The sequence below is a fragment of the Vulpes lagopus genome, chromosome 11 (genome assembly GCF_018345385.1).
Source record: "Vulpes lagopus strain Blue_001 chromosome 11, ASM1834538v1, whole genome shotgun sequence".
NCBI lineage: Eukaryota > Metazoa > Chordata > Mammalia > Carnivora > Canidae > Vulpes > Vulpes lagopus.
In genome coordinates this window covers 16,493,577-16,505,721 of record NC_054834.1, presented here as the reverse complement: position 1 = coordinate 16,505,721, position 12,145 = coordinate 16,493,577, and the positions used below count along the sequence as shown (strand labels likewise).

Sequence of the window (12,145 nt, the reverse complement as noted above, 5' to 3'; positions counted from 1 at the left end):
TTCCTGTTAGTCTCTTCCTTTTTGGTTTCATGGTTTTCTTTAGAGTTATGTTGGGGTTCCACTCTCTTTATTTTATGTGTTTCTATTGTAGGTTTTTGGTTATGTACAAAAAACATGGTTACCATGAGGTTCATATATATGTATAGGAGTAAAAAAGTTCGTTTTTTCCTAATATTTGTATGATAATTGACTGGAGAAGAATTTTATGTTCCAAATAATTTTTTTCAGAACTAGATAACTTCTTTTTCTTTCTTTCTTTCTTTTTTTTTTAAAACAAACTTATGCTTAGTGCTACCAAGAAAAGTACTATGAATCTCACCTAGAAGTTTTTAGGATTTCTTCTTTTTCATTTTTTTTTCTTTTTTATTTATGATAGTCAGTCACAGAGAGAGAGAGGCAGAGACACAGGCGGAGGAAGAAGCAGGCTCCATGCACCAGGAGCCCGACATGGGATTCGATCCCGGGTCTCCAGGATCGCGCCCTGGGCCAAAGGCAGGCGCCAAACCGCTGCGCCACCCAGGGATCCCCAGGATTTCTTCTTTTATCGATGTTCTGAAGTTTCTTTCTGATGCTCTAGGACTGGATATGTTCCCATTCACCATGCTAAACATTTCATTCACAGGAGCTATGTCTTTTCTTTCTTCTTTTTTCCAATCTTGGGAACTTTTCTTCAGTAATAACTTGAATATTTCAATCAAAATATATTCTCTCTGATCTTTCTGGAACACCATTTTCTAACATCAGAAGAGCCAATTTCCCCCCTATACTTTACATCGTTTTTTCTTATATCCAAGGACCTAAAGTTTTGGATAGACTTCAACACCCAAATTTCTAGCTCATTAATTTGTTCTTCAGTTATGCCTATGCTGGTTGGTAATCGGTGGAGAAAAAATCCATTATATTTGTTTCAACAATCTTCTAATTTATTTTTCACATCTCTATTGTTTCCTCATAAAATGTTTTAAATTCTCAAATGCAGTATGCACTCTTATCCCTCTGAGGATATTAATTATGCTTCTTATAAAATCTCTATTTATTTATATTGTTACTTCTGTATTCTCAGACCTTCATTCTTTGGTCTGATGATGTTTAAATGGAGTTGACTTTTCCTCAGATTTGTTGATTCTAGATCATTTGCTTAAATTTGTATCTATTATTTTTTGTTGTTGCTGTTTTGGTATAAAAATGGCTACTGATGGAGACAAGATGGGCCTTTAGGTGGGACTACCATGAGGGGCATCTCTATTCCTTTTGAGATTTCCAGTCACCTACATTACCCTACTTCTCTGTTCCAAGTGTCCACCTTCCTTGCTTGTTCCTCCTCTACTTGGATGGAGGTGTATTAAGGGACACACCTTGGCAATCCCGATAGCAGTACTTCAGAGCCCCATCATGATTCCCATGCCCAGCATCTGTGTCCTGGAGCAGTGCTAAGACATCTTTTTTAGTGTCTTATTCAACATGTGTTTGGGGCTATAATTCCCTCCTTCCATTGGATCTCTTTCTCTCTCTCTCTTTTTGTGTACCATCCTTTTAATTCCTAACCAACTAGGGCACCTTTTTTTTTTTTTTTTGGTTTTATGGTGTCATTATAGATATGTTTGCTCATTTTCTGTAATTTCCAAGGATTTGGAGCAACTGGAGAAGACTGAAGCACACTGACTTGATTCAATATTCTAATATTCATTAAATTTGTGGAGTTCTTCTTGAACATGAATATTCTAGTGACAGCAGTAGAGGTATTTGAATAGTAAAAACATACAATGCTTGCACTGAAATGAAAGAAGCAGTATACAAAATCTATATTATAGCGGGGTGTTTTTCTACAAAGTTCTCTCCCACCTAAAGGCAGTTTCAGCTAGGTGAGATATAATGGTTGCCAATTAAATGATGTGTTTGTAAGGTTAAGCCAAAGCTTAGAAAGACTCATAAATTATCAGTGTATCCATTAAAATTTCTCTCTTGCTGAAGTAACAGATGTGTCTTCTTTAGGAAAAAGAGGAAAAAAACCTTTACTATCCCACTTAAAAAATAAACCTATCAACATTGGATTTAGGACAGCTTTGTGATATGAGAGGCAAACAGCTCTCATCATCCTAGTGATGTGAGATCAAATAGTTTGACTCAAATGCGAGAAAACAGGAATATTTGGGAAACTGGATTCCAAAAATTGTGGCTTTCTTCTCTTAACATTCATATGAAGTATTTTGAAATTATTAGAGAGGACTGTATATTCATGTTTTCTCTTTCATAATTCTTATGGAAGAAAAATGTAGTTAACAGAAGTGAAAATATATATAGGTTAACAATTTATTTACATTTTTTTATTTTTAAAAAAGTGACCTCAAAACTAAGAGCTCAATCAATTCAATTGGTTGCTCTTGAGTACAGTGGGGATTTACTATCTACATTTTTTGTCTGTTTCAGCAGGTGAGCCAATAATGATAAATCATCAGTATGGGTGGTGAAGACTGAGTTGAAGAATGAGACAAATATTTGGTAAATCTGGTTGGTTAAACAAAACACAAAGAATTTCACTACCAAATTCCTAATATGTTTTTCTTTGTTAGATCTTACTGTAGTTTTATAAAAATATTTCATATTAATTTAATTTTGTGACAGTCTTTTTTCCCTGAAGCTATGATTTAAAGTTATCATGACAACATTCTTCCTAGACCAATAAAGCAACATTTGGGAGTGAGCAGATGGGATGTGGAGAGGGGAGACAGACACACAGACAGACAGACACACACACATCCATGGACTAAACTAGCATTTTTATCATCACTGCAAACACAGAAAACACTAGATCCTCTCATTATCCTTTTATACCTTTATAATATAATGCCAAGTAGGATCACTGGGCAACCAGATGAGGGCAACAATGAGGTAAATCTGGGGGTGTGTGGTCTGATATCCTTTTCCTAGGGGAAAAGCTACAAATAAACCTAAGATGTAGTTGCTGGAGTAATTTACTGCTTTTAGAATTTAGATAAATTAATTGTATATCAATTAGAGTGGCACAGGTGCTATCGTCAAGCACATTATTCTGCGTTATTGGAACAGAGACCTGCTGACAATAGTGTGGCCTGAAAGTATTAGCCTCTTAACTGTGACCAAAACCCTGATACATCCTCAGTACTGAGAAGTGGCCAAAGAGCATAATTGAAACCACCTGAGGCACTGGGTGAATGGCATTTGTTCTGATGTTCCTCTGTGTCTGTACTGACTTTAGTTCTTTTTTCAAGCATAACTGCTTTTAGTTCCCTCTTTGTTTTGGGAGACAAATGATTTGGTTTAGCCACAAATTCTCTTATATCATTAGTGCTCTGTTAATTGGAATAATTTTTTTGCAAGCTATGTCTCTGAACTAATTTTCTAAGATATGTTGAATTTCTTCTAATATAAAATCAATTCCTTTTAAAGCTTAATTCATGGTTTTCTATTTGCTTGTACTAAATCTTCACTAATGTTCTTAGCAGATTGCTGGATGGACCATTAATCCATCTAAAAAAGGCTTTTCTTTTGTTCTTTTATAGACAAGCTTTGATGATACAACAAGCTGGAAAAAAAAAAAAGGAAAATAAAGCATTATGGGACAGGGACCTAGGAGGATACGAAGGCTATAATTAAAAATAAATTTTATCTCTCCCCAGAAGAATAAGAGTAGTAACATTAAAGACTTCAGGAGAGAGGTAGATAGGGTTTTATGTGAGTATGATAGTTGTCCTTCTGGAGATTAGACTTGTGTTTCTATCTCTGCTTTAGAGGGTTAGGGGCTGGATATCACTGGGAAGCATCTGTGCCCCAGGGCATATGGGTCTCACTGAAGAGGATGACTTCACTTCCACATGGATGGTATTAGCTTGGAGAGATGAAGAAGTGGAGGTCAATGAATCTCTTGTGCTTCAAGATTTGGGACTCTCTCATAGGCAGTCAAGCTCCATAACCATGAAAGGGGTTTGAATTGATATATATATATAGATAGATATATATATCTATATCTATATCTATATCTATATCTATATCTATATCTATATTGAATTGATATTTTGTATCAGGAATCAGAAAGGAGAACTGATATACTGGTAATGGTTCCTTATCTCCAAAATGTAGGTAAAGAAGCCTTGCTTGCATTGTCAAAATTTTGGACACTATCAAAGCGCATTGATTTGTAAGGCGAATGGAACACTCCCTGTGTAGCGTAACAAGGAAAGAAGCCTGACTCTTGGGGAAATCCCGGAGATGGAACAGAGGAACAGGAGTTGCTGGTTCCTCAAGGAGACACTCAAGCCACACTGGGCATGGAACTTCAAGTATGCCAGGACCTTCTAAGGAGAAGAGGTTTAGGGACTGAAGAGTTTTGAGCAGCACTGCTAGGCTCTGAAGGAATGAATTCCCTCAGAGTGTCAGCCTCCTTCAGAGGTATACTTGGCCTGCCACAGGCTGGACATCCTTAAGGCAGGGCTGGGTCAGCCACAGCAGAAATCTAGCTTTCAACAGTGAAAGACTCCATTGGAGTAGCTGAAGGTCACAGCAGCAGTGGTAGATCAGGCTGCTGGGCAGATTCTGTCCCATTGGGTCTGAATACAGTTCCTGGACAATGCAAAAGAAGCAGGGAGCCTAAGAGAGTCATGGCCTTCTTGTCTCTTGGGCACTGACAAGTCCCATCCAATTTTGATTTAATTTGTTGAGATCAGAGAGACATGACTCCCTAAAATGCTGTTTTTGGAAAGTTTCTCACCATTAATACTTAAATTATTGCTATCTTATATTCATTATAAAATTACATTTTATGTTAATTTCATTCATCTTCAACAGAGTCTTAGAAAACACATACTAAACAATAAAGACCTGGTATTCTGATCATGTGTTTACTGAAAAAATTTCTAGAGTTTGCTTTCCACTAACACTACCTTATGAATTTAGATTCTCTGAACGTGCAAATTTTTTTCAACTCTAACTTCCAGGAAAATGCTGCTCACTGGTAGGAAATATCTTAAGGGCCACAGGACCTAGAAGAAGGCACCTCGCTCAGAATGGCCAGAAAATACCACCACCAAACTATGCTCATTGCTTTAGCTCTCTTCTTCGTCAACATCAGCTCATATTTCTCCTTCAGAAATCTCTCAAAGAAGGGCACCTGGGTGCCTCAGTTGGTTAAGCGCCTGCTTTCAGCTCAGGTCATGATCCTAGCATCCTGGGATCAAGCCCTGCATCAGGCTCTGCACTCAGTGGGGAGTATGCTCCTCCCTCTCCCTCTGCCACTCCCCCTGCTTGTGCTCTCGCTCTCAAATAAATAAAATCTTTAAAAAAAAACTCTCAAAAATAAATTTTACTCCCTAAAAAATTTTTATAGATCAAAACCACATTCCACTAAAAATCAAGTAGCAGCATCTATAAATCTCCAGGAAGATGACTGAAAGTCTCAATATAATAGTAGTGGAAAGATTTTGCCTTCTATACACATTGAAGAAAACGTTTTCCCAGTAAAAGCTGAATAAACGAAGATGAACTATAAGTGCTTCAACTGCAGTTAAAAGGCATTTGTAATTACAAATTTTTACTACATAGAAAAATAGTTGATTCTTTAATGAAGAATGTTAAGGGCAAGTGTAACTACTTGTCCTGTCTGTAAGAAAAATCAGCTTTGGGGCACCTGAGTGGCTCAGTCGGTTAAATACCTGCCTCTTGATTTTGGCTCAGGTCACAATCTCTGGGTCATGAGATTGAGCCCCACATTGGGCTGGGTGCTCAGCACAGTGGTGGCTTAAGATTCTCTCTCCCTCTCCTTCTGCCCTTCCTCCCTCTCTCTCTCTCTCAAATAAATAAATCCTTTAAAAAAGAATAATCAATATTGATTTAACTATGCTTTTGCTATTTAATAATAGGCACTTAAAATATGTCCAGTGGAATAAATATAAGTGCTATACACAGCATGGAATAGCAATTACTCACCCTGTAGGCTGGCTTTCAAATTCTTCTGACCACTGCTCTTGAATATCCTCTGTAGAAAGATCTACATCCCGGGTGGTGGCAAAATTGAACTCACTGCCTTCATTTCCGTGGAAATAAATAGAGTTGCCTTCTGACTGACAGCTATGCTGTAGGTGAAAAGAGAGCAGGGGGTGGCTGTTGAATTGGTTTTGTAGCTGGATCTGTCTTACCCATGCATAATTAGAGTTTTTAGAAAAGTCACTATATTATTCCCTCTATGATGGACTCTCAAATCAGAAGAGCTTGTTACTCCTTTTTTTTTTTTTTGTCCTGTTTAATTCAATTACAATTTCTTTCTAACTTATGAAGTTATCACAAAAAAAGGAGTCCAGGGGCCATTTGAGCTTTGCCATGTCAGCCTTCAGTATGAAACAAGAATATTTTAATTGTAATAATTTCCCATCTTTACCTAGTCCTTGTCATGGGAATTAAGAGTGATAATGACTTGTCATATATTTTCAATACTGTGCTTATGGGCTAAATCACACTGACCTTTTCAATATTCTCTATATTTCTGGCTTGCCATTCAAGCCTTTCGCGATTTGTCTGTAAATGGGATAGGAACAGAATAGCCAGCTAATCAAAACATGGAATATAGAAAAGGTCAAAGTAATCCCTGATATGATCGTATATTCTCAGCTACCTCTTGAATAAAAGTTTCTGGTGAGACCTAAGTAGTACATGATGGCTCTCATGAAGAGCTGGGAAATCACAATCTTTGTTATTCTCCCCCAAAGCACAAGGTTTGCAATGAATAAAGAAAAAAGAGTTTCTTGTGATACATTTTTTAACCTCTATTTTCTCAGCTTAAAGTGAATAGTCAAAGGTCAGATCAAACTCTGGAGCTGAGTAAACTGAATATTTACTTTTTTTATGTATAAATGTAAGTTTTTATTAACTAATTTTTGGTAGTAAGTCATATACATAGAAATACTAATAAAAGAAAGATCAAACAACTTTTTAAGTTTTATATACCCTTAAAATGAAATACAAATGAAGAAAAATAATTAGACAGAATATATCTGGTCCAGTGACTGTGAGTTCTGTAGAGCTGGGATCATGTCCATTTTGTTCAGTGCTGTATATACAATGTTTGGCTTATATAGTAGAAATTTAAAAAAATTGTTGAATAATTCAATGATGAATGAATGAATGATACGGCTGTGCCTTTTCAAGTAATCAGTTATTCTTTTACAGAGAATTTACTATGTAGAAGGCATTAAGGAAGGTGAGAGGGGAGGGGTTTATAATGAAGTATAATAATATATAATCTTTGCTCTCAAAAAAATCCCAGTCTCACTGAGAGATATCAAAGATAGGTCTCAATGTTAGGCAGCAGATGCCAAGTGCTAATGAGTGAGAAAAGGTAAGAATTGCTGTCCAGGGCTGGTCTAGATGCATAAGTTCCATGGATGAACAGGTTTTTAACCTGCTTTAAAGGATGGATAAAAATCCAAATTGAATGACAGGTATGAATGAGTGACAAAGGTGATCAGAAGGCATGATTTTGAGAATTTGACCAGAGCCTGACAGTAAAACAATCTTAGTGAGCTCTACAATATTCTGTTGGCATGGTGTCCTAAAATAAGGGAGTGATGTATGCAAAGAAGCATTTTATGACAAGCTGGTTACAGCTGGTAAAATCAATTGAGGAAGAGTCAGAGTACTATTTTGAAAGAGTAAGTAAAGCTTCCAGAAGTTCAAGAGAGTTGGGGCATATGATCTTGGGGGAGGGGGTGGTCATTTCACAGTGGTAACACATAAGATACACCCACAGAACCTGTCATCATCTTAGGTAATGCTGTAGCGTGTAGCAAGCATCACCTGCTTGAGAATCTTCATACCACAGTGAATACAGTTTATTCACAGATGCTAAACTGAGCTCATTATATGTGATCCTAACTCACACAAACTGATGAAAACTAGGGTTCAGTTTATTTAATAGTAGGTAGAAATTGTTAAAAGCTGACAAAACCAAGAGTCCACTACTTTTATCCTGTAAAGACTACAAATGCTAACTAAAATAACAAAGATTACTTTCCTAATAAATCCACCAAACTCTAACGTTTTTTACAATTATCTTCACATTTAGTCATTGTCTAAGGAAAAGCCATACATAAAACATCTATATGCATGAAATTTAATTACAATTTAAAAGAACATATTTAGGTAATAAAAAGAGTGACCTACTTAACATGAAACCTTAGTCATTTCCAGCTAAATATCAATTTAATTATTTCAGTTTTGGTTTCATTTGCCTCAGAGTTGTTTGTTAACATTTTAATTCCATGTTATAAATTAAATGTTTTGCTACTCTTCCAAAATTTGTATTATTAAGAGTTTGATATATATTTTAATTCATCTGAGATGGAAAATTTATGCAAAAAAGTCATTATAAAACAAGATATTGTTTAACTGCATCTTGTTAAACTGATTTCAAAAAATTTTTTTTTTTTGATTCCAAAAAATTAAATCAGTTGGCGTTTTAGAAAACTAGAAATAATTTTAAAGCACCTTTAGTTAGTTATTTTGTGGTTACCAAATAGATTTGGTAGTTGAATAGATTGTTTGTAATTGTATACTTATTGAAAATTATCTACCAAATATACATTTTGACATGATGACTACAGAGTGCCAGCATATTTACCGTATCAAGAATCAATAAAGCAATCTGAAAAAATATTAATACTCACCTTAATTAAATGTTACCCAATTTTCATGCTAATCTAATAGGATCCAAAAACTAGTAGGGTCTCTGTCTTTGGTGAGTTTCCATGAAAGAGACAATGGGATGGTTTTGGCATAGTTTTATTATTTCTATAGGGAAGGAGCTGTTCTTTAACAGCTTGTAGTGAAAGAATAATGATGCCAAATCTAAATTCAAACAGACAGGGCAGTGGTTTAAAACAATCAGTGCTGGTCTTTCCACTGCAAATATCCCAATCCTGTCTGTCAGGTTTATGGGAAGATTCACAGTTAGTTTTCTTCTCCCTTCCTAAATAGGCCCAAAGTCCTCTGGGTGTGGAGGAAAAAGTACTGCTCTGTGAATATTCTCTTCTTCATAGCCTCAATGCTGCAACACATTACCCCAAAAAAGCAATATGCAAAGTAAACAGCCACAGCTCAGTGGGTGGTGGCTCAACCTCTCTGCTCTCCTAGCAAGATGGGGTTGTCATTTTCTGGGCAGCAGGGCCTGGGAATACACACACACAGCAACACATGGCTGCTTGACTCCCCACCACGCTAAGGAGATCAAGATACAGCTTCTGCTTCTGCCATTCTGAGTTGAACCCAGTGTTTTCAAGGTTTAGAGTCAGGGTAATATGAACCAATGGGGTCATATTGGGACTATAAAATAGGGGCTAGTTGGTGTGAGATTGGTATTCCTGAGTCATGTGAACAGGAATGAGAGCAGGAACAAGCCTACTTAGTGGTTGACTGTATATAGGCCCTATATTTAAGAATCCTTAAATTCTTAAAAGGGGACAGTTTAGGGTTCTCATTCTGAGGATTCCTACATCAATTACAAGGCAAGTCAGAGCACCATGTGAATTCTGTTTTAGAATTTGTCATGGAGGCTCAAAAATCTTAGGATGGGCCTGGTTTTCCAGTTACTCTCCAAACTAAGAATTTATGCACGAATGCATTTGGACTGGGATAGAATTCCCTGGAACTCAGCTTGTTTGATACTGCATCTCTGCCTCTGGATGGGAATGCATGGCCTGCTGGGTTACAGGGTTGCCTGAACTCTCCCCTAAAATCTACCTCAATTAATTCAGCACTTACATGAATTGAGAAGATGAAGGTTGGAAAAGAACAAAATCCTAGAAACCAAAACCAATCAAGATGACAAGAAGTGAAGACTCATTTGCTATCCATCCTCAAGAAGTCTGAGGATTGGAACCAGAAGACCTGTTCCAATATGGTTGCTCTACTTAACAGCTACATGGTTTTGCATAAGTCAGTTAACCTCTGCAGGCCTGAATTTCTCAGGGTACAGAATGATGTCTGTAATATCTATTCCCTAGAGGTGTTGTTAGAAGCACAAGTGATATTACTTGTGGAATGTGTTTCTGAAACTTCCGAGGGCTATGCAATAATCTTATTTTATTTCTGGATATATATTTTTTCCAAAAATAAGCTGTTGTATTCCATACTCTTAGCAGTAGGTGATACAGAAATAGAAATATCTTTAAATCCATTTTTAAGTATGTTTCTCATTAGAACAGTTTTTAAAATTTTTCAAATCAACTTAAAACCTTTAGTAAAATGTAAAAGAGTATGTCCCAAAATACCATATGGTAAAAATACCACTAGCACTCATTCACTTTTAGGACAAACAGAAGCATCAATTAGAAGTTTAAAAGTCCTCCAAATTTTGGCAGATTACCAAAAATTCTCTGAAGACCGGACAACTTAATAATGCAAGATGTCCATTACCACTTTTTTCTACTGATGAACTTGCACTGGGTAATATCAGTATACTATGTTAATAATCCAAGCAAAATGTGCATTGAAAATATGAAAAGAATTTCAGGAAACTGCTCTCAGTGATTTTAATACCCAGCCGCTTTTGTTTAACATCTATTCAAACTGATTTTTATGTAATAACAATTAAAATCTAAACAATTTCAAAAGATAGTTAAAGGTCTAACTTTGTGAGATACACGAACTCTTGATATGATACAAACAAGAGTATTTTGGAATTCAGGAGTATTTTGAGTATACTAAAAATCTGTCAGGTTTTTTTTTTTTTTTGAGCAAATGATCATAAAATTTGATTTCCTGAGTTCTAGCTTTTGACTGACTTATGGTGAATATATATCAAGTAACTAAGCATATATTTGGGACAAAATAAAGGTATAAATTCTGAAGATGGCTTTAAATATTTCTATTTCTAGCCCTCCTAATATGCATTAATTATGATATTATAATTATTTTTCCTTTGTGTCACTACTTTAGCACTGATCAATGACATATACTTTATAGTTCTAAGTTCTGGAGATCTCCAAATTTTAAAAATCCCTTAAATATAGTCCATATTTGTTTCTACTTGTCAATTGAAAATATTTTCCTACTTTGCAGTTAAATGAGTTTCCTTTACTTGAAAAGCAGAACACAGTGTAGCCAAATGACAAGAATTTGCCATTCAGAAAAGCATCACAGGAAACATCAGTGCAAATTCCTCAATATAACAAGTCCTTGGCCACAATTCAGGATAGCATTTTTCTAAGGTTGCTCCCTATCCTCTGCTGCAAATGTTAATGACTTCACCTCTGTACTTGTAAAAGTACTTGCAATCGCCCCCACCATAGTTTAATTAGGTTTTCATCAAAGATGAACACTGAGGCACCTCTTAATATTATCTCCCTGGGGTCTAATGGCCCCGATGCTTCTTTCAGGCATCTGTAGCTTTACAATTTATTTTTTTGACGATATCCTTTTTGTTGGAATGAGTATATTGGGCATTTGGGCAATGCCAGCTTGCAGAGAGCTGGTGGCAGATGGAATGAAATCTGCCTGGTATGCCTTCCCCTCCACATGAGCAGAGAGCCATCCATTTCCTCCATTAAGGAGTTGTCACTCAGCCCACCCAGCTGGAAGACCATTTTTGATAGCCAAGCTGGCTGGTGGCAGACAATTCAGATACAAAGTGCACTTTAAAAGGAAGCTAAAACATCATTTGTAGGAAAATTGAAAATGCATGGCTTCCACCACAGCCAATTTTTTAATGACTGTAATATTTTAAGTGATTATTTTTGCCACTTCAGATTGCTCCTTAGAGAGGAGAGGTTTTTTAATTAAAATCTAGGCAATGCAAATAGATGAGATATGAGGAGCAGAGGAAAGAGAAATAAGATGAATAAAATTAATTAAAATGGCATTGTTGGCAGAGTCATAAATTAGCCAATGTCTGGCTGGAAATAAAATATATTGGTATAGGAGTTTCTGGACTACACTGAGATGTGTGATTGAGTGATTGGAAATCGACTGACTTATAGCCTACACATCATTGTGTTTCCTAAGCCTTTCTCTATGCTATAGCTATTATCATATAGAAATACATATTTCCTACATCCTGGGTCAATGGTCTTTAAAGGTACAGGTTTTTGTACTATATTGAAAAAAAATAGGAATAGAATGGTTT

At 36.1% G+C, this 12,145-nt stretch overlaps 1 protein-coding gene across 1 annotated transcript in view; it reads right to left on the bottom strand.

The window, feature by feature from the left end:
- RELN (reelin) overlaps nucleotides 1-12,145 on the bottom strand; it is a 477,996-nt gene that overhangs the window by 185,217 nt on the left and 280,634 nt on the right. The window contains 1 exon segment of the mRNA XM_041722153.1: nucleotides 5,959-6,104. Coding sequence (XP_041578087.1) covers nucleotides 5,959-6,104 — 146 coding nt within the window.